We start from the raw sequence: 24,254 nt of genomic DNA, 5'->3' as shown, positions 1-24,254 counted from the left end.
TATAGATATATAATATACTTTCCATTTATTATCATTACCATTAATGTGTGCTCCTATTGATTCTATAACATATAATACTTTAATCATCTGTAGATTTTTTTGAGTTATTTCCTAATATTAAGATTAATTGCATATTCAGTGCTCAATAATATTTGATAAATGTATGAAAGAATGAATGGACTAAAAAGCCATAGTTGGACATGTTAAAGTTGAGACGATCTTTTTCATTATGCAATGTAAGGGGGTATCTGTAATATAACACATTTGTTTTCCCTTGAAACACAGTTTACACTCTCTGTAAAAGTAGTCATACAAAGGATATGAATCCAACACTGTCTAATGAGTATTTTCATTTCTATGTAAACTATAGCTTGGCTATCATATTCTGTTTAATTTATGGACAATATGGTGTTAAGCAATACAAACACACACATACATTTTAAAATAATTTCCCTAAGATTACACCATATACACCAATTTTAGCAATGTAATACTTAGCAATATCTGATTTGACACACCATGGCAATTAAGAACTAATTTCATATCGTGATATTAAGTGGCAACCAGTGAGTGACAAGAGACAAGTATTAAAGTATAAACAAAGAAATCACAACTGTAGATTTGTTAAATAATTGTCAAACAGCAAACAATAAAATCCTTTTTCGAAATACCATATCTACTTAATAGGGCTTCCTAATTTACTGTATGGTCCCCTGAAGAAAGTAATCTATTGCAACATTTTGAAATTTACTTGAAAGAATGGTTTTGTCTTTCACTATATATATTTGGTATGGTAAGCTTTGGAAATACAGACAGGGATGCTGATTCTTCAGCTCTTGTTTTGTTACTTGGGGGAAGATAGAGGGATGGAGACCCAATGAATGGCTCCAGTCTCCATCAGGAACCAAGGATGAGAAAATGAGGCAGAGAAAGGAGAGGGAAGCAAAGTTGTCAGCACTGTCTGTGGGGAGGAAGCGGTGGGTGGGAACTAAGGAAAAGCTAAAAAGAACTACCCCCTTAGGATTTATATAGACTAATCATATTAGTCAAAATCCTATCAGTATAATGCACAATTCTGGTGGGGACGCTAATAGCTGGGGAGACTGTGCATGAGCGCCATGAGTGGAGGCAGGATGTGTGTGGGAAATCTCTGTACCTTCTGCCTAATTTTGCTGTGGACCTAACCTTCTCTAAAAAATTGAGTTTCTTTAAAAAAAAAAAAAGAAAAAAGAGAAAAAACAATAGCACTCTAATTAAAATCAGGGGAAAAGAAAGTCAAATTACTAGGTAACTATCGCCAAAACTGGTTAGCAAAATGGTCAGAAATAAACAACCAATTTATTTAGAGATCAGTGAAAATGAGCATGAATCTAGCCTATACATTATAATTTCAAAAATTTATATGAACATGATACTGATTTTCTTGATACATTAAAATTCATGAGATATATATATATATCACCAATGTTATATTAAAAAATATAGCATCTGCAATTCAATTGCTAATGCCCCATGGTGTGCCAAAATCAGAAATGCAAAATGTTCTAGTAGTAGTAGGTTACTCAGCTTTCTGAATATACTTACTGGTAATCTCTTAATCTCCAGGACAAAATTTTCAGTATTACTGTTTGTTGCATGCAATTCTAAGGTTTCGTGTGTAGGATTATCTAAAGAAATCATCTGAGTGGCAACACTGGAAGGAAAAACAAAGCTAGTGAACTTGTGCATAAACTTGTTCAATGATAATTTCACACACTTGATGACTATTATGGGTTGAAGTGCATCCCTCAAAAAGATCAAATTCTAACACCCCAAATCTGAGATGTGATTTATGCTCCAAAGCTCTCGAAAGGATCAGACAGTGTCTGGGATTTCACCTGTAATCACTGCCTTGTTTAGCTTCTTCCCTTTGCTTATTCTGTTTCCTCCATTCTCTTACTAATTTTTCTTACTGGGAACACACCTCCTCAATAAGTCACTTGCAGTGATGTTTTGGCTCAACATATGGCACTGAGAGAATTTTGGTGTGCTTACGGAGAGACATTAACTAGAAGGTACTGATTTGCCCACAGGTACTGGACGGCAGAGCCTGGTGGGCTGCCGTCTATGGGGTCGCACAGAGTCGGACACGACTAAAGCGACTTAGCAGCAGCAGCAGCACGCACACTCTTTAAAAGCAGAAATTGTGACTTGAAAACTAAGATCATGGCATCTGGTCCCATCACTTCATGGGAAATAGGTGGGGAAACAGTGGAAACAGTGTCAGACTTTATTTTTTTGGGCTCCCAAATCACTGCAGATGGTGACTGCAGCCATGAAATTAAAAGATGCTTACTCCTTGGAAGGGAAGTTATGACCGACCTAGACAGCATATTGAAAAGCAGAGATATTACATTGCCAACCAAGGTCCATCTAGTCAAGGCTATGGTTTTTCCAGGGGTCATGTATGGATGTGAGAGTTGGACTGTGAAGAAAGCTGAGCGCCGAAGAATTGATGCTTTTGACCTGCGGTGCTGGAGAAGACTCTTGAGAGTCCCTTGGACTGCAAGGAGATCCAACCAGTCCATCCTAAAGGAGACCAGTCCTGGGTGTTCATTGGAAGGACTGATGCTAAAGCTGAAACTCCAATCCTTTGCCCACCTCATGAGAAGAGTTGACTTATTGGAAAAGACCCTGATGCTGAGAGGGATTGGGGGCAGTAGGAGAAGGGGACGACAGAGGATGAGATGGCTGGATGGCATCACCGACTCGATGTACATGAGTTTGGATGAACTCCGGGAGTTGGTGATGGACAGGGAGGCCTGGCGTGCTGTGGTTCGTGGGGTCACAAAGAGTCGGACACAACTGAGCGACTGAACTGAACTACCCTTATGTACCAGCACTAAACTTGACGTCAGATATGTAATAGGAACTCAGTACCCTAAATATAAATGATCATATTTCAAGGGCGTATGGTATTAACCAAATGATCGAGTATTCTCAGTGGCCCATTGTTTACCCTCTTGCTTTGCCTTGAGCAAACTCTAGTCAGCCTTCTATCTTTTCGATAGGCCACTGAACTCTGCTTGTCCCCAAGCCTGAGCAAGGACCAAAAAAGTGGAATCTGTCTCCCTTCTGAGATTCTCCTGGGAATTAACTGACCACAGAGAAACACTTTTTCCTATCAGTCCCTACTGGTTATTTCCCCTTCCTTGTCTAGCTTTCCCTCCAAAGATCCTGGTTATCTTTGCTTGCTCCTCCTTTAGCCTGTAAAATAAAAAGCTTGTTCTGTTTGATACTGAGTCGCTTGTAGATTTCTGAGAGGGAAGTATTCTCTGAATTGCAATAGTCCCTGACAACTATTTTAACAGTTCCTTTTCCTCCCTTGCAATAATCACTCTGAACAAAAGCGTCTCCTTCCTAAGTCCTGACATGTTTTTTTCACACAAGTTTTCCACAGGATAGTTTAAGTAGCAAACTTCCCTAGAGAAGAAAAACAATCATTAAAACAAAATATATGTTTGTCCTATTTCAAAAGAGTAACTGCAGTATAACAATATCTATTAAAAAGAACTTACCTTCCAAGGTCACAATATATTTCTTTCATTATGGTTGGTTCTGGAAGGTCGGTAGTTATTTGCAGTAAATACCAAAACTCTAGACCCACATCAGGCTGAAAAACAATGCTGGTGGAAAGAAAAACAAAAAAATCTTGTCAGCAGATCTAGTTTGTACGCAAAATAAATTTGGCAGAGAAAATAAATCCCAAATAGGTGGTTCCAAATATAACATTTGACAATCATTCTGTGACACATTCTATTCTTGTTTTAGATTTTTTTTTTCATTTTGGGTGAGAAAATCACTTCTTATTCAAGAAAAAGTATTATCATAAATATCTGTCTAATAAATGCCTGTTGAATCAATGAAAAATGCTTAAACATAGGTGATTCGATTATCTTATAGTAGCTAGAACAAGTAGAGTCCTGTGTTTGAACTGTGATTAAAACAGATGTTGATTTTCACATGAAGACTATCGAGTACCATGCAGCTCTGGAAAGCTGCCTTATCATCAGCATGTACTCTCCTTTGGGGAGACAAAGAGCATGTGATAGTCTAAAAATAAAACTGGGCCAGTATTCCAGCTCTATCATCTTTTATCTGTACAGCCTTGAACAAGTCACCTAACTTGCTGAACTTCAATTTCACTCTTTATAAAATGGGAACACTCATTCCTACCTCTTATGGTTACTCTGAGAATTTTAGGTGTGTATGTATGTAAAATATATTCTCTAGCAATGATAACAGAGAGAGCAGGCAGTAAGTATCAGACCAAAGTATGCCTTTTAACTGACAGTTTAGCTGACCAACTCCAAGATTCAGTCTGTGCTCAAAAAGCCTCTAATGATAATCTAGCAAAATAGTGTCTTCTATATACATGATGACCTTAATTTACATGCTTTACGTTATAAAAATGCTCATCCTTTACAATTTTGCAAATATATTTATTTCTTCATCATTCATTAAAATAAGAATTATTCTAACTCTGAAAGAGTATATAAACTAGCAAAGAGCTAGTAATGGAATGCATTGTACACACCAATAATAAGTTAAATACAATCTTTAAAACTGTAACAATTGGATGTTACTGTTGAAACAAAGAAATTTTACCATAAGGTGAGTTAATTATGAGCATAGAGGCTATGTGTTTCTGCGTGTGTGAAAACAGTGCAAAGAAAGTTTCTCATAATTATGCCATAAGAACACTTGCCATTGCACTGTTAATATGTGTGTGTATGTTTGTGATTTGCATTTAATTGAGAATATAAGATATAAATTAATTTTTATTAAGAATACTGAAAGTTTAACCCCTAGTCCTTATGGAATCATGTTCATTTGGCTCAATTTTTATACCCAGAAAAATATGGCTAACAAAAAGTGAGGTGAAAGAGGGTCTATAGGGGGCAATTTAGGCATTATTAAACTTGATATTCCAATAAATAATATCTTTGCACTAAAGAAAATAATGGTCACTCTAAATTAGTATATTTTACCAACGAATGATATTAAACAAAATTAAAACTATGAACAAGTGTAATCTGAATGATTATACTATGCAAAGAAATAATTTGAAAGGTTAATTTCAAGGGATAAACAATAATACCACATTCAAACCATACCTTTCTTCTATAAAGCCTGCACGTGCTGGAGAATACTGTATGATATAGTTGACAGAATCTAGTGGAAATAGTTCAAGTTCATCGAGTCCACTAAAGGCAGCACTTGAGAATAGCACATCAAAGTGAATAATTTTCCCTTTTGGATTAAAGAGAGGTACTTCAATACAAAAACTCTCCTAGAATTACAAAAGGAATATGTAATTAGCTCTAACCTTCAGCATAGAGTCTTTGTCCTATGGAAAACCAAGAAATGTTTATACATTAGGCCATTGTTTTATATTTTTTCTCCTTAGTCCACCAATGAATGTACCTCACTCTCTTTTAATCTCTTATGTATTTTCTTTGCTTAGCCTTGGTAGATTATAAAATTATTGTTTTCAAAAACAAATAGTCTAAGAGATCCACCTAGCTAAATACTCAGGAAACTTCAAAATTATATACATTTAAAATATATTTTTCATCAATACAATTATTATGAGGTCTGTATGTCAATGTTTCCTCTAGCTGTTGTACCAGGCTTTAGCATGCATAAGAATCATCTGTAGAAGTTGCTGAAATATGGATTACTGACCCCCTTCCTCAAAGATCCTGATTCAGTAGATCTGGGATGGGGCTAAAAAGAAGTCAAATTATGCTGATGACATGACTACCTTCCCATTTAGATCCCTTCCTTCTGTCTAGTTTTTCTGGTTCTGGCCCCCACGTGTGCCTGGAAGGCACACTTTACATTCCAAGACATTTCCTGATTCTCATTCTGATCCATTTTGGCTAATGACATATCTTTGTCTAAAAATTTTATTTAAGCGTAGTTGATTTACAATGCTGTGTTACTTTTTGCTATATGGCAAAGTGAGTCAGTTATACATATATTCTTCATATTCTTTTCCATATAGTTTAGCATAAGATATTGAATACAGTTCCCTGTGCTATACAGTAGGACTTCATTGTTTATCCATCCTATATATAATAGTTTGTACCTGCTAACCCCAGTTGCCAAGTCTCCCCTCCCCCCACCTGGCAACCACAGTCTGCTCTCCATGTAATGACTTTTATCTTATCCCATTACAGCTGTGATCTCCACTACAGTAAAAGCCATTAATTGAAGCAAATGTGTCAAAGGTGATTAAACAGGCAGGGCATATCTCAATGTTAACAAAAAGCCAATTGTCTATAATGATTTAACCTAATTAAATGGAGAATGTTGGACATTTTAGCCATAATTTAAAGCTCGATAATGGGTGTTCTTTGGGACATGGAGCTATTTTGAAATTTATCAAATCACATTATAGGACCTGGTGGGACAGGTGGTGATGGGGAGAGAGCTATTCACACAACGTATCTTCAAGATAGACATTACTGCTTTGTCCGTGGAACAGCATTTGCTTGATTACCTCTGTATAAATAAATGAGTGGATAAATAGTATATTTTAGGGGAACAGAAATAGAATTTAGTGTGGTAAACATAATCCATTGAGGAAAGATGGAAATCAAGGATATATATATAATTACTAGATGAGAGTAGTTAGCATTTACTACAAATCAGACTTAATTATAAATGCAATGAAAAATGGTCATCTATAATAGTTTCTGGAGATATTAGAATAATGGATTCCTAAAATAAATGGCCATTAAACTCCTACAGTAAAATATCCATGCTCATAATTATAAACAAGGAAGAAATAAAGTAGAACATGCAAAAAACTCAACAATGGCATTATGTCACAAATTTTACTATTTCCTAGGCAACCTGACATACTTGTAAGACTGTTACAAAACACAGCCTCCTAGAAAGTTCTGAGGGTCAAGCAAATCAACAACTAACCCAAAGTAATATGTCATGATAACAAATCCCAACCACCATATAATAGCCTAGACACTCTGCCAAGGTCTTTAGACAGAAAATTGAAATAAGGCATTTTGGACTAGATATTTATTCTGGCCTATTACTCAGATATTTCTCAGAGAAAGTGTCACTGTAAGACAATGATACAGCTTCTTCAAAGAAGTAAAAATGCTAAGATCTCACTCCATTTTATATTACTATTGGCTCATATACACATCGGAGAAGGCAATGGCAAGCCACTCCAGTACTATTGCCTAGAAATCCCATGGATGGAGGAGCCTGGTGGGCTGCAGTCCGTGGGGTCGCTGGGGGTCGGACACGACTGAGCGACTTCACTTTCACTTTTCACTTTCCACTTTCACACATTGGAGAAGGAAATGGCAACCCACTCCAGTGTTCTTGCCTGGAGAATCCCAGGGACGGGGGAGCCTGGTGGGCTTCCGTCTATGGGGTCACACAGAGTCGGACACGACTGAAGTGACTTAGCAGCAGCAGCATATACACATGCCACGGGGGAAAAAACATTTCACAAAACAGTCCCTACTCTTACACTTGTGACTTCTATGATATATTCTTTCTTATCCTACTTTATCCTATCCTATCCTAGTCATTTCTTTTTAAAAAAAAATAATAATGTTCACTTTAATCAAGTCACATTTTGAGACCTATACATTGGAAAACTCCAGTCTAAAGAGGAAAAAATAGTACTGGGATGTGTGATTGCTTTAAGTCTTATCACATGTAAACTATGAAGACAAAATAAAGCAAAATCAGTTTAAATCTACTGTTGTCTCTCTGAATTGCAAGCCACATAACAGAAACTTTGTGTAAGCCAGAAAGAAAAACACCAATACAGTATACTAATGCATATATATGGAATTTAGCAAGATGATAATGATAACCCTGTATATGAGACAGCAAAAGAGACACAGATGTATAGAACAGTCTTTTGGACTCTGTGGGAGAGGGTGAGGGTGGGATGATTTGGGAGAATGGCACTGAAACATGTATATTATTATATGTGAAACGAATTGCCAGTCCAAGTTCGATGCGTGATACAGGATGCTCGGGGCTGGTGTACTGGGATGAACCAGAGGGATGGGATGGGGAGGGAGGTGGGAGGGGGGTTCAAGATGGGGTACACATGTACACCCGGGGCAGATTCATGGCAGTGTGTGGCAAAACTAATACAATACTGCAAAGTAATTAGCCTCCAAAAAAAATAAATAAATTAAAAAAAATAATAAAAAAAAGGAATCTGTTATGACATTCTACACAGTTGGCCAAACTTCTTAGGAAATGTGAAATGAAAGTCACTTAGTTGTGTCCAACTCTTTGCGATCCTATGGACAGCCTTTCCCTTCTCCAGGGGATCTTCCCAATTCAGGGATTAAACCCGGGTCTCCAGCATTGTAGGCAGATTCTTTACCAGCTGAGCCACAATGGAAGCCCAAGAATATTGGAGTGCGTAGCCTATCCCTTCTCTAGGGCATCTTCCCAACCCAGGAATTGAACTGGGGTCTCCTGCATTGCAGGCAGATTCTTTACCAACTGAGCTATGGATTGCAGTTAAATGGCACCTCTGTCACAGTTCCTCCTTGACACATTCATGGCAAGTGTCACCATTTGACCATTTCACTATTATCCTGTAGGTCTGGATACCCCTCAAAATCCCTCACAGAGGAGCCTTGCAGAAAGCAATCACCGACTGCTTAGAGCCACCAGCACTGAGTAGCACTGAAATCTCTGGAGAATCCCACAATCAAACTCTTTGTTGTCTTGAAAACAGCAACAAACTCAATAGAAAAAGATAGCTCACTATAGTAAAAAAGAAAAAAGAAGAAGATGACGGAAGTTTCCAATTAATTGTTCTGTACTCCAAGTATGGTAAAATATATCAAATTTAACAATACTATAAAAAAAACTTTCCTAATTTTCATTATGGTTTGAATATTATTTTCTTCAAAGTTTAAACAGATAAAGAGCCACAAATGATACATTTCATACATGGTATCATATAAATAATTTCTATTAAATATCCATCTGCCAAAATACTGTCAACATTAACCTGGAAGGTGAAAGAGGAGAGTGAAAAGGCTGGCTTAAAATTCAACATTCAAAAAACTAAGATCATGGCATGTGGTCCCATCACTTCATGGCAAATAGATGAGGAAAAAGTAGAAACAGTGGCAGATTTTATTTTCTTGGGCTGCAAAATCACTGTGGATGGTGACTGCAGCCATGAAATTCAAAGACGCTTGCTCTTTAGAAGAGAAGCTATGATAAACCTAGACAGCATATTCAAAAGCAGAGACATCACTTTGCTGACAAAAGTCCATCTAGTCAAAGCTATGGTTTTTCCAGTAGTCATGTACAGATGTGAGAGTTGGACCATAAAGAAGGCTGAGCACTAAAGCCTTGAAGCTTTCAAATTGTGGTGCTGGAGAAGACTCTTGAGAGTCCCTTGAACATTAAGGAGATCAAACCAGTAAATCCTAAAGAAAAACAAACCTGAATATTCTTTGGAAAGACTGATGCTGAAGATGAAGCTCTAATACTTTGGCCACCTGGTGTGAACTCATTGGAAAAGACCCTGATGCTGGGAAAGATTGGGGGCAGGAGGAGAAAGGGGTGACAGGAGATGAGATGGTTGGATGGAATCACTGACTTAGTGGACATGGGTTTGAGCAACTCTGGGAGATGGTGAAGGACAGGGAAGCCTGACTTGCTGCAGTTGGGTTGCAAAGAGTCCAACCTGACTTAGTGACTGAACAACAACAAATTTCCCAACGACATTTCTTAAGATGCTTCTAATCACAAATCATCCCTTTACCATTTCTGTCCAAGCTCCAGCCTCATAAACCTCTTTTCTGTTCCTGGAGTGCCTGAGCTCCTCCTTGGTAGGACCCTTTCCACCAAACTCATTCTGTCCCAAGGGCTTATACACTTGTTAATCTCTACCTGGTTGCACTGCTTCAGTCTTTGTGCCATCCTCCATGAAAGCCTGGGCTATTTTTGTTTGGAGAATTATCACTGTCTAAATTCATCTTGTCCATCTAAATTCATCTTGTTCATTTATTGTCATGGTAATGGGTTCACCTGATGACCTAAACATAGTAGAGTATAATCTGAAAAGTTTCTCTCTCCCATTACTGCTCTCCAAACCAGGTGGGAGTTCCCTTTCCTGATCCCTGTTGTTATCTTAGGATGGCCCCCAATGTTGGAGAGTTTCATTGTTAGATGTGTAAAGAAGTACAAAACCAATCAACACTTACATCCCATATCCAATGAATATTTTTCCTGATTTCTCTACCTGGCATCTTGTCCCTACTCCTGGGGCTTTCTGGAGATTTTTCAGACTGCTTGTGAAGAAAAAGGTACACGTGATCTGTTCTTTTCAATTGCCTGCTATGACTTCCTCTCCTCCTGTAATCACTGTGCTAATATGACTCCATCAGGTCACAGCATATAGATGGGATGAGAGGTAAAAGAACAAATTAACTAATGTTGGTTGCACTTCAGTTGACTTTCTAGGTCCCTTTCTTTCAGTCTTTCTAACATTACCGCCATGTAGACTCTTCTGGGTTCTTCTCACTCTAGTAGAGTATACCTTAAATCTTTTAAAACAGCCCAAGCCCAGTCTCCTTCCACAGAGGAAAATCCATTTAGACCCATAAGGTCTTACCACGTATCAGTGGAAATGTAGCTGCTTTCACTCTAGCCATTTTCCCTTTATATATAGTCCAATCTGTGGATAGGAACTCACCAAAATCCAATGGGCATTAAACTGTCAGTTTCCACTCCTTAAAGAAAACACTCCCACTCCCTTTGTGTTCTGGCCATGGCATACAAAGTCTAGAATGTGGGCTATAGGCTAAATATTTCTCATCTACTTAGACATGGCAGAAATATCATTTCTCCAGAAAAATTCTGTGCTGGAGAGTATAAAGTATAAAGTGCTGTGTTTCATAGTATAAAGATATCATTGGGAGTGGCTGTCTAACCAGAGGTTGCATTTCCTAGATCCTCTTGTACCCAGGCATAGCTGTATGACTAGTTCACTCCAATGGTATGTGAGTGGATGTGTGTGACTTTGACTTTGATGCCACTAGTGGAAATTCCCTCCTCTCTTTTCTCTTTCACCACCATACAGAAATCTTTGAGTCTCTAAAGGATGATCGACTTGCCATACAAGGGGAACCTGACTCTGACTCTTGGGATCTCAACATGGAGGATGCTAGACACTGACCAGGAGCAAAGGCACCAGACTGTTAAAATTATTAAAAACTTTGCTCGTATTAAACCACTGAAATTATGGAATTTGTTATATCAGCTAGAGATGCCCTCATATACATACATTTAGTGAGTCTTTAATAAATGGCATAGCAAACTCTTTTACAGCATGGAAAAGCATCTACAGTTTTCAGGTTTGTATTTCACTTGAAAATCTAAGACAACAGAAAAATTTCACATAGAATATCCCACTTCAATTCTATTTTGCTTCCTATCTAACTCCACTAAAATGTAAGTGCCATGTAAACAGGGACTTTGTTTGTACTGTTCATCACTTTTCCTAAGATCATAGAAAAAGAGATCAGATTTGTGTTTACCAGAGTCAGAAAGTAGTGGGAAGGGAAATTGGATGGAGGTGGTCAAAAGGTTCAAACTTCCAGTTATAAGACAAATAAGCATTAGGGTTGTAATGTACTACCTGACAAAGATAATTAACACTACTGTATGTTATATATAAAAACCATTAAAGAGAGTACATCCTAAGAGTTCCTAGCACAAGGGGAAAAAAGCTTTCTTTTTCTTTTATAGTTATATAAAATGAGGGATGTTCACTAAATTTTCATGATGCATGTAAGTCAAACCAATATGTATTAATACTACACCTTAAATGTATCAGTGCTGTGTGTCAATTATATCTCAGTAAAACTGGAAGAAAAAAAGACTCAAAGAGAAAGAAATCCTAAATACTTTATACAAAAGAGAAAGGACTACTAACAACCAATTTTTGTTTATTGAAAATATAACCTGATTTTTGAAACTTGCTATCAGTTCAGTACAGTCGCTCAGTCATGTCCGACTCTCTGCGACCCCATGAATCACAGCACGCCAGGCCTCCCTGTCCATCACCAACTCCCGGAGTTCACTCAAACTCATGTCCACAGAGTCGGTGATGCCATCCAGCCATCTAATTCTCGGTCGTCCCCTTCTCCTCCCGCCCCCAACCCTTCCCAGCATCAGAGTCTTTTCCAGTGAGTCAACTCATCGCATGAGGTGGCCAAAGTATTGCAGTTTCAGCTTTAGCATCAGTCCTTCCAATGAACACCCAGGATCGATCTTCCTTAGAATGGACTGGTTGGATCTCCTTGCAGTACAAGGGACTCTCAAGAGTCTTCTCCAATACCACAGTTCAAAAGCATCAATTCTTCGGCGATCAGCTTTCTTCACAGTCCAACTCTCACATCCATACATGACTATAAGAAGTAACAAATTTATGTGCCTTAAGGCTGTAAATATTTCTTACAAAAACCCTATTTAAGAAATTCTAACCATTCACTCATCTCTAGAGAAGGTGTTAAGATTGGGTTGAATGTAACAAAAAATGAAATGCAGATGGAAAATCAGAGGCAGCTGAGTGTCTTGAAAGCTTCATTGCCACAACTGATGATCTAAGGATTAAGTAAAGTATTTCTCAAAAGTTTAGCAAAAACAGCAAATGCAGTAAAAAATGTTAGGAAACTATAGGCATGGACAGTCATTTTAGTATACTTTGAAAGTATTCAGAAAGCATGCTCTTCAAGAAGTTCACAAAGGTTTGTTTGATGGGATTATTTAAAAGAACTCATACGATCTCTGCTGACTAAATCTTCAGGTACAAAAGTCATACAGCTAGCAAGTTTTTACCTTAGGGACTTTCCTGGTGGCTCAGAGGTAAAGGATCTGCCTGTAAATGCAGGAGATGCGGGTTCAATCCCTGGGTAGGGAAGATTCCCTGGTGAAGGAAATGGCAACCCATTCCAGTATTCTTGCCTGGTAAATCCCATGGACAGAGGAGTCTGGCAGGCTACAGTCCACGGGGTCACAATAGAGTCGGATACAACTTAGTGACTAAACAACAACAACAACAAATTACTATTATTGGAAAGGAGAGAAAACTTAGTAACTTGGCCACATCACTGTCATTGATAGCCTATTTGGGTAGAGTTATTTGAAAACGACTCCCCTCCTTCACTAACTTCAGCTGAAAGTGAACATTTAATGAGGACAGCACATCTACCATTAGGGGCAAAGAGAACACTCTAGCACATGAAATACTTTTCCCCAAAACTTTTGCAAGTGATACTTCAGTGCGTTTCAATAGTCTAACTATCCGTTTTTTACGCCTCCATGGAGATTTACCCAGCGATCAGGTGAACAAATAACTGATTAATAGACCAAGTATTTTAGGTATTTTCTTATTTTCTATGTTGGAGCAAAAGTTGAAGATCCTAAATAATCATTTTATAAAGAAATTCATCTGCATATTTAAAATAACCATTATTTATCAAAAGCTTAAATACTTGATTTAAATGAGTCTTTTCTATAAGCATGCAAGTTGCATCTTAATGAATTTAAAATAAAATTGATATTATTTTAATAATTGATCTCAATATGCTCATTTAATATGACTATTTTTTAGGAAAAGCAATTTAGGTGTACAACAAAAGCTCCAACTGTTTACAAAAAGGAAGAATCTATGAGCAGTTAATGGGCTCTTACCAGAGCAACACATTTCATTTCAATAATCTTTAAGGGTGGTCCAGGAGCACTGCGGATCTCAAGATGATACCAGAATAGCAAATTGTTCATAGAATTATCTGAAAAAAAGAAAAAAACATGGAACATTTTAATATGTGCATGTTAGAACACCATATTTTACACACATTTTGAGAAACATAAATAGATACCATTTTCAAATTCGTTCTGATGGACTCACTTGTCAAGAGCTGAGGGGAAGGTGAAAAGTCGATTTCAACACAGTTTGTGAGCAGTAAGAGAAGCCCCAGACTGCATGGCCATGAGAGAATGGGCTGTGAAAGCTTCCTGCCTCATGTATGCTCCCGTAAACGCACTAAGTTCTTCACAAAAATAAGAATGCTTTACTTTTAAGGATTAATATTTCAAAAGAAATAATTAACCCTTTGCCCCCTAATTCCCAAAGCATTCACATAATATACATCAGTTCAGTTCAGTTCAATCACTCAGTCGTGTCTGACTCTTTGCGATCCCATGAATCACAGCACGCCAGGCCTCCCTGTCCATCACCAACTCCCGGAGTTCACTCAAACTCATCTCCATCGAGTTGGTGATGCCATCCAGCCATCTCATCCTCTGTTGTCCCCTTCTCCTCCTGCCCCCAATCCCTCTCAGCATCAGAGTCTTTTCCAGTGAGTCAACTCTTTGCATGAGGTGGCCAAAGGATTGGAGTTACAGCTTTAGCATCAGTCCTTCCAATGAACATCCAGGATTGATCTCCTTTAGAAAGGACTGGTTGGATCTCCTTGTAGTCCAAGGGACTCTCAAGAGTCTTCTCAATACCACAGTTCAAAAGCATCAATTCTTCAGTGCTCAGCTTTCTTCACAGTCCAACTCTCACATCCATACATGACCACTGGAAAAACCATAGCCTTGACTAGACGGACCTATGTTGGCAAAGTAATGTCTCTGCTTTTTAATATGCTATCTAGGTTGGTCATGACTTTCCTTCCAAGGAGTAAGCATCTTTTAATTTCATAGCTGCAATCAGCATCCGCAGTGATTTTGGAGCCCCAAAAAATAAAGTCTAACACTGTTTCCACTGTTTCTCCATCTATTTCCCATGAAGTGATGGGGCCAGATGCCATGATCTTTGTTTTCTGAATGTTGAGCTTCAAGCCAACTTTTTCACTCTCCTCTTTCACTTTCATCGAGAGGCTCTTTAGTTCTTCTTCGCTTTCTGCCATAAGGGTGGTGTCATCTGCATATCTGAGGTTATTGATATTTCTCCCGGCAATCTTGATTCCAGCTTGTGCTTCTTCCAGGTCAGCGTTCCTCATGATGTACTCTGCATAGAAGTTAAATAAGCAGGGTGACAATATACAGCCTTGACGCACTCCTTTTCCTATTTGGAACCAGTCTGTTGTTCCATGTCCAGTTCTGACTGTTGCTTCCTGGTCTGCATACAGGTTTCTCAAGAGGCAGGTCAGGTGGTCTGGTATTCCCATCTCTTTCAGAATGTTCCACAGTTTATTGTGATCCACACAGTCAAAGGCTTTGGCATAGTCAATAAAGCAGAAATAGATGTTTTTCTGGAACTCTCTTGCTTTTTCCATGATCCATCGGAGGTTGCCAATTTGATCTCTGGTTCCTCTGCCTTTTCTAAAACCAGCTTGAACATCTGGAAGTTCACATATTGCTGAAGCCTGGCTTGGATAATTTTGAGCATGACTTTACTAGCGTGTGAGATGAGTGCAATTGTGCGGTAGTTTGAGCATTCTTTGGCATTGCCTTTCTTTGAGATCGGAATGAAAACTGACATTTTCCAGTCCTGTGGCCACTGCTGAGTTTTCCAAATTTGCTGGCATATTGAGTGCAGCACTTTCACAGCATCATAATATACATAGACATATCTAAATATGGTATTACAATATACAAAGGTACATTTCTAGTACCATAAAAATCTAGCCTAAGGGGAAAAAATGAGGAAGAGTTCATGAAATGTCTGGTTTCTTGGGAGTGTTAAACAGGATCCTAGCAATTTAGCTCAAAGAAATCTGAAATGGGGTATGGATGGTTTTAAAAAAAATAACAAAAGAGAGGAGGAGGAAGAGAAGGGGGAAAAGAAAGGGCAGGGGACGTGGCGGGGGAGGGGGAAATGAAAAGGAAGAACTAGAAGAATAAAGAAATAACAGGCCCAAGGTGGAGCTTTTTGCCTCCACGAGAGTAAACTAAGACTTAAGTGCAGTTTCAACCTCTCCCAGGAATGGACTTTTTACAATTTTCTGGTCAGCACTAGTGAGTCAGCCAGGCTCCTCTGTCCATGGGGATTCTCCAGGCAAGAATACTGGAGTGGGTTGCAAGCCCTCCCCAGGGGATCTTCCCAACCCATGGATCAAACCCAGGTCTCCCACACTGCAGGCGGGTTCTTTACCATCTGAGCTACCAGGGAAGCCCACTAGGGAGGCAATCTTGCCTGAAACAATCCTTTCTTTTCTTCTGCTAATAACTCCCCTGGTCCATCCCCTCCCCCTCCACATTTCTATAAAACTTGAGAGCAGCTTTCTATTTGCTACATGAGATGCCATCTGATTAATTAATAAATGAATAAAACCAATCATATCCTCAAATTTACTTCGCTGAATTTTGTTTTTTAACAGGACTAACTGGTGAGAGTAATGGTTACATCTGGGTTCCCTATATATATTAATACAGGTCTTTCTGCTGCCAGTGATGTCCAAAGTCACACCTCCAAATCCTGAAACCAAAACCCTGGTCTGCCACAAGAGCCCTGTGTAGCAGGGTTTATACTGGCATCAAACCCAGGCTCTTTCTATTAGTTGTCAACTGTTCAGGTTCTCACTTTGATATTCTTTATGCTTCAATGCTGAGCTAGATTACAGTTTAAGATAACCTCCAGTTTCAGTTAACTGTTTGCATATCATGTCTGTACTGTCAAGTTGTAAATATTCCAAACACTGCAATGTTTGATTAACAGGTAAATCACTAAGTCTCTTTGGTTCTCAATTTCCTCATCTATGAAATAAGGGGCCAAGATTTGTGCAGTTCTCAGTCTCTTTCTTCTGAAAAACTGTTTCATTTTGCATTGCATTGCAATGTATTGCACTCTATTATATTGAATATATTGAACTGTATTACATGGCTGAAATAATTGGCTCAGTAAATCCAAAATCTGCAGGTTAGGCCAGCAGACTGTTGCCCCAGGGAAGAGTTGGAGTTCAAGTCCAAAGGTAGAATTCCTTTTTTACTCTGCGGAAGTCAGTCTTTGTGCTTTGAAGACTTTCAGCTGGTTAGGTAAGACCCACCCACATTATGGAGGGAAATCTTTTTTGAAAGTATAAAGATGTAAATACAATTCTCATCCAAAATCACCATTATAGAAACATCCAGAACACCGTTTAACCTAATATCTGGGCACCATGACCCAGCCAAGTTGACACATAAAATTAACTATCATGGGGACGAGAACACCCTAGTTTTGTAATTACTTTGACTATCATATAAGGTAGTATTGTGATGAAGCTAATTTAACTTCTCCAGAGCTAAAAACATACAATGAATATAAATTTGTTAGTGACAGTGAGATTAGGGATAATTTATTAATGAACTGAACAACACAAATAATAATTATTAAACATTGTTTACAGGCTTTAAACATATTAAAACTTTTCTAATTATAAAATTAATAACCTTCACTATAGCAATTTAAGAGATTACTGAAAAACTTTAGAAAATAAAAATTATTCATAACCCCATGACCAAGAGTATTTATTTTTTGCATAAAATTTCAAGTTTAGTATATCAATAAAGACATATATAGGCATATATACACATTATATATAATTGATAAATCCATACATATGTGTGCCTTTGTATATACATATTTGATAGCATTCAGAGAATCAGTTCAGTTCAGTCGCTCAGTCGTGTCCGACTCTCCGCGACCCCATGAATCACAGCACGCCAGGCCTCCCTGTCCATCACCAACTCCCGGAGTTCACTCAAACTCATGTCCATCGAGTCGGTGATGCCATCCAGCCATCTCATTCTCCGTCGTCCCCTTCTCCTCCCGCCCCCAACCTTTCCCAGCATCAGAGTCTTTTCCAGTGAGTCAACTCGTCGCATGAGGTGGCCAAAGTATTGCAGTTTCAGCTTTAGCATCAGTCCCTCCAATGAACATCCAGGATTGATCTCCTCTACTCACTATTAAATTTAAGTTTAAATCTAGTCATTAGGGAAATGCAAATTAAAACCACAATGAGTTATCACACCTGTTAGAATGACCATAATCAAAGAGACAAGAGATAAATGCTTTTGTGGATGTGGAGAAAAGGGAACACTTTTGCACTGCTGGTGGGATTGTAAATTGGTATAGCTACTATGCAAAATAGTACAGAGGTTCCTCATAAGATTAAAAACAGAATAGCCATATGATCCAGCAATCTCACTTCTGGGAATATATCCAAAGAAAATGAAAATATGAACTCAAAAAGATATCTGTACCTTCATGTTCATAGCAATATTATTTATAATAGTCAACACATGGAAACAACCTAAGTATCATTGATGAATGAATGGATAAAGAAGTTGTAGTATATATGTTCAGTGGAATCTTACTCAGCCATAAATAACAAGGAAACCCTACCATTTGTGACAACATGGACAGACTATGAAGGCATTATGATAAGTGAAATGAGTCAGGTAAAGAAGAAAAAGTACTCATGATTTCAGTTATACGTGTAATCTAAAATAACCAAAACAATAACAAAAACCCAAACTCATAGAAAAAGAAATCAGTCTTGTGGTTACCAGAGGCAGAAGATGGGAGTGGGAGAAATGAAGGATGGTGGTTAAAAGACAAAAACTTGCAGTTATAAAATAATTAAGTACTAGGGAGGTAATGTACAGCATGATGACTACAGTTAACACTGCTGTATGATATACAGAAAAGCTAAGAGAGTAAATTCTAAGAGTTTTCTTCAAAAGGAGAAAATTATTTTTCCTTTTATCTTTCTTTTCTTTTCATTGTATCTATATGAGAAGATGGATGTTAGCTGAACATAGTGTTCACAATTTCACAATACATGTAAATCAAACCATCAAGCTGTATGAACTTAAACTTATACAGTGATGTATGACAATTATTTTTCAACAAAAATGGGAAAAAAATTATACGTAGATAATATCTATTCAAAAACACTTTAAATCAAATTTAAAAATTAAGTTTTAATTATTTAACATAATAAATTATATGGGGAACATTCTTATATTAAAATATTTGTGCATATCATTAATTATTTTATTTTAAAAATCTAAGCTGCATGATGACAGGTTGCAAAACAGATTAAGAGCCAGGAAAAATATATGTACAGTTATCCCCAATTCTTCAGACGGCCTTCCCATATTCCTACTGAAACAGAATTAACCTTTCCATCTCTTGTAATAACTTTGGTCTTTTTCTTACTGATTGCTCAGCAATACATTTCTTTTCAATTAGAGAAGTTTCAGTTACGCAAAATGAGTAAGTTCTGGAGTTATAATGCTCAACAAGGTAAATATAGTTAACAGGGTAGAGTGCATACTCTAAGTTTGATAGAAGGTAGATTGTGTGTGTGTGTGTGTGTGTGTGCGTGTGTGTGTGTGTGCGTGTGTGTGTATACAGGCTTATTAATTGTGACACATGTACTACTTTGGTGGGGGATGTTAATGATGGGGGAGACAATCCATGTGTGAGGGCAGGATGTATATGGGAAAACTCTGAATCTTCCTCTCAGTTTTGCTATGAACCTAAAGTTTATCTCAATATTAGATATTTTTAAAATATGCCACTCAGATATGATAGGTTATTATACTGAATATAGATTACTTTAAATTGTATGCATATTTTGACAGTATTCAGTTAGAAGGTAGATTGTGTCTTTACCTTCTTCTGCAAAAAAGTGGTAACTATGTGAGATGATAAATATGTTAATTAGGTTGATTCTGGTGATTATTTTACAGTGTATATGTGTATCAAATAGATTTATCCACTTTAAATATGTACAATTTTTAATAGCCAGCTGTACTTCAGTAAAGCTGGGACAAAGAAGAAATGAAAACAATTAGGTAAGAATTTTTTAGGCTTCCAAATATGGAAATATGAAAAATAATGGTAACATCCAGTTTTAATGAGGGTCAGGTTGAAAGAAATAATCTTATACATTATAATGGAAATTTGAATTGATAAAAATTGGAAGAGTGCTTTAACATGTTTAAAATGTTTAAGAATTGTTTTTCCCTTTGATCCAATGATTTCATTTTAAGACATTTTTTGGAATAAAATAATTGATGAAATGCACAAATACTTTAATATAAGAATGTTTCTTATATAATTTATGTTGAATAATTGAAACTTAATTAAAAAAATTTTAAATAGCCCACGCAGTCACATGTAAATGTAATTTCCTAACATGACTCCCCCAGGATCCCCCACAATAGACTTTGATAAACTCTCCCTTGGGCATCTCTTAGATAGGACCCCCAAGATACAAATAAGATACAAGAAAACCTTGTTATATTTTGGAATCAATTCTCACTTCCTATCTGCTCTCTTCTTGCCTGGAGAATTCCTTGGACAGAGGAGCCTGGTGTGCTGCAGACCATGGGATCACAAAGAGTCAGACACAATTGAGTGACTAACACTATCTAGTCTCTCAAGAGAAGCATCTAATGCTAGTCTCTGAAATGTTTTCCATCTTTAGGGGTATTTCTCTATCCCCATCACCACCCTAAAAAAACTGTTCTCTTCACTTCAAACCCAGTTAGCTGTTGCAGTGGCCTAGCTCTTCTCTTTCTAAACTGTTTTGAATAAGTGCCTGGATATCCCTTTTAATCCATGTATTCTGTGATAGTTAATTTTATATATCAACTGGGCTGGACTATGGTGTCCAGTTGTTTTATTACACACCACTCTAAATGTTGGTAGGAAGATACAGGAACACTTCAATCAGCAGACTTTGAGTAAAGCAGAACACTCTACTTATGTGAACACTTTAATCAGTAGACTTTGAGTACAGTAGAATACTCTGCTTATGTGAATACTCCAACTCTCCAATCAGTTGGAGGCCATAAGAGCAAAGACTGAAGTGACCTGAAAGAGAAGCAATTCTTAGCCAAGTCTGAAACATGGAAACTTTCTCAGAGCTTGTAGCCTGCCTGGTCTTTCCTGGGCAATTTGGACTCAAGACTGCAACAGCAACTTTTACTAATTTTCCATCCTGCTTCCCTGGTGGCTCAGTGGTAAAGAATTTGCTTACAATGTAAGAGATGTAAGAGACATGGGTTCAGTCCCTGGGTAGGGAGGATCCCCTGGAGGAGGGCATGGCCACCCATTCCAATATTCTTGCCACGAAAATCCCATGTACAGAGGAGCCTGGCGGCCTACAGTCCATAGAGTCACAAAGAGTCGCACATGACTGAAGCAACTTAGCATGCAAGGACGTGCTTGCCCTATAGATTTTGGACTTGCCAGTCTCCCTAGTTATATTAGCCAATTCCTTAAAATGTCTCTCTCTATAAAGATATAGATTATTATATTATATTTAACTATACTATATTGGATTGGATGTTGTATTATATAAATTAGTGTCTCTTTCTTTGAAGAATCCTGATTAAACACAAACTCATTTAATAAAGATTTTTATTTTGGTATGCCTCTGGTTGAACTTTGCCCTTGTTGACTCACTTTTCTCTATTTCCCTCTTCCGTCCAGGCTACTCACCCACAAGAGAACTCATTCACCCACTCTCTCAGAAACCTGCCCTGTCTATTCCAACTCTCCATAAACCCATTTTCCTTCGAATTTCTACTGAAAAGATATGACGTTTAACAACATTCAAAGGAAGCTTTATAATATGGGAAGGGGAAACAATAGCATTTACTTTCTTTTGCATATGAGGAAGACTGCTATCATTTCCTATATTTAAAAAAGGAACACATTACATTGTTAAAATAATATATTCATTAACATTTTATCAGAATTTGACTGAAATTTTGTGTTCAGTAACAGAAATATGTGTAAAGTTCTTCACTTATGAAAGAGTAGGCAGCCTTCAAGCTGAAATATTATAATCTACTCATTTTAATGGTAGTACAAATCCAGAAATTAACAACATGTAGTTTATCCTGAAATAATACAATTCCTACAGATATATGAAATACACATTCGTATATGTGTTTTTAGTGTAAAGTAGCTCCTGACTTACAAATAAATGATGAGGGTTTATGAATGTTGATCATGAAAATCTCCATAATAATAAATTTACCTGGTTTTTCCTCATCAAACTTGTCAGATAGTTCTGATAGTGATTTCGTACAGAAGGGTATTTGATCTCTGTCTTGATCTTCATCTGACTCATCATGAGAATCACCATTATGTTTGCTTTTAACAGAAAATGTAAGTGTACCTACAACACATAGATGCAAGATGTCAGATTAACCAGGGTTTAGTTTTCAAAACTAACAATTAGAACTTAACAGAAATTTCAAGGAAATATTATAAATATCCATTAAAATAGTAATTTTTAAACAGCTTTCTCATAGTAATTAAGAAAATGTAGTAAATAATAGAACTGCATCAGCCTTCAGAAAACATATTGGTCTTGAGTGAGTGTTCTTACATATTTTCTAAAGTCATTTGTAACACTCATTTATTACCTCATTAAAATGTTTATTTGCTTAATACAATATCCTAAGCATGAACTTTCCTTTAAGCATTTCATATGCAAAGTACTCAATTTTGTTCAAAAAACAATAGTGTCAAAAATTCGCACTCTTTACCTGAAAATTTTCTTATAATTGAAACAAAAAGGCACTATACATTAATAAAAGATTCAGTTAACTAAAAAACCAGTAAACAAACAAAAATTAGCTTATATATACAGAGTACAGATTGGTGGTTGCCACAGACAAAGGATGGGGGTGGGGTTAGTGAAAAGGGTGAAGGGAGTCAAAAGGTACAAATTTCTTGTTATAAAATAAGTCATGGGAATGTAATGTACAGCATGACGACTATAGCTAATAATATTGTATTGCATATTAGAAAGTTGCTAAGAGTAAATCTTAAAAGTTCTCAATACAAGAAAAAAACTCTAAGTGTGCACTGATTGATGTTTAGATTTATTGTGATCATTTTGCAATAGTAACAATTATTAAATAAAAAAGATTCAATTTAGCAATATTAGATTAAAACCTATAGACTTATACACACCTAAAAACAGAGGCCCAAAATATATGAAGAAAAAAATTGATAAAACCAGAAGGAAATAGATAATCCTAGAATTAGACCTCAATATCCCATATTCATTAATGGATAGAACAACTAGACAGAAGACAAATATGGAAATAGAGGATGTGAACAATATCATAAAACAACTAGACCTAACTGACTTACATAGAACTTCCCACAAAACAGCAGCAGAAGACACATTCTTCTCAAATGAATAAGGAACAATGTTTAGGGCAGATCACATGTGAAACCGCAAATCTTAATAAATTTTAAAATACTGAAATTGCACAAAGCATTTTTCCTCATCACAATGGAATGAAATTATAAATAACAGAAGAATGAAATGTATAAATCTGGAAATTAAACAACATACTCAAACAATATTTCAAAGAAGAAATCACAATAAAAATTAGAAAATATCTTGAGAAAATTGAAAATGAAAACATAGCATATAAAACAAAGGATGCAATAAGAGCAGTGCTGAGGGCAATGAATAGCAGTAAACAATTTCATTAAAAAAAAGAATAATCTCAAATCAACAACCTAACTGAACACTATATGAACTACAAAAAGAAGAGCAAATTAAACCCAAAACTAGCTTGGAGAATCCCAGGGACAGGGGAGCCTGGTGGGCTTCCATCTATGGGGTCACACAGAGTCGGACACGACTGAAGTGACTTAGCAGCAGCAGCAGCAGCAGTAAGGAAAAAAAAATTAGAATGGAGGGAAATAATATACAGAACAGAAAAATAAAGGAAACAAACAAACAAAAAGTTTGTTCTTGAAAAAATCAATGGAAGTGGTAGATCATTAGCTAGATGGACTAGGAAGAAAAGAGAGAAGACTCAAATGAATAAAATCAGAAATAAAGTAGGACATTACTATTATTTTTATGAAAATAAAAAGCATTATATATGCATATATTTGAGAGTATTATAAACAATTATGTGCCAAAAATTGAATAAACTTAAATGGAATGGACAATTTCCTAAAACACTCACTGACGTATGAATAATAGAAAACTTGAATAGACAAAAAATTCTGAAGAAAATTAAATCAGTAATCAAAAATCTCCCTGCAGAGAAAAGCCCAGCACAAGATAGCTTCACTGTTTAATTCTACCAAATATTTAAAGAAGAATTAACATTTCCAAAATACTGAGGAGGAGGGAAAAATTTCTAACTCATTCTAGGAGGCCGGCATTGCCATGATACAAAAACTAGAA

At 36.9% G+C, this 24,254-nt stretch overlaps 1 protein-coding gene across 1 annotated transcript in view; it reads right to left on the bottom strand.

The window, feature by feature from the left end:
* The window catches only part of CFAP47 (cilia and flagella associated protein 47), a 509,689-nt gene that overhangs the window by 108,209 nt on the left and 377,226 nt on the right, over window positions 1-24,254 (bottom strand). The window contains exons 52-56 of the mRNA XM_088833637.1: window positions 22,068-22,208; window positions 13,768-13,865; window positions 5,157-5,332; window positions 3,558-3,665; window positions 1,585-1,693 (exon numbers count right to left, since the gene is read on the bottom strand). Coding sequence (XP_088689763.1) covers window positions 1,585-1,693; window positions 3,558-3,665; window positions 5,157-5,332; window positions 13,768-13,865; window positions 22,068-22,208 — 632 coding nt within the window. The remainder of the gene's footprint in view (window positions 1-1,584; window positions 1,694-3,557; window positions 3,666-5,156; window positions 5,333-13,767; window positions 13,866-22,067; window positions 22,209-24,254) is intronic.

Source organism: Moschus berezovskii, chromosome X, assembly GCF_049115385.1.
Source record: "Moschus berezovskii isolate FMDL1 chromosome X, NW_MosBer_1.0, whole genome shotgun sequence".
Lineage (NCBI taxonomy): Eukaryota > Metazoa > Chordata > Mammalia > Artiodactyla > Moschidae > Moschus > Moschus berezovskii.
The sequence above is the reverse complement of the archived record's forward strand: the minus strand, read 5'-3'. Positions and strand labels throughout refer to the sequence as shown.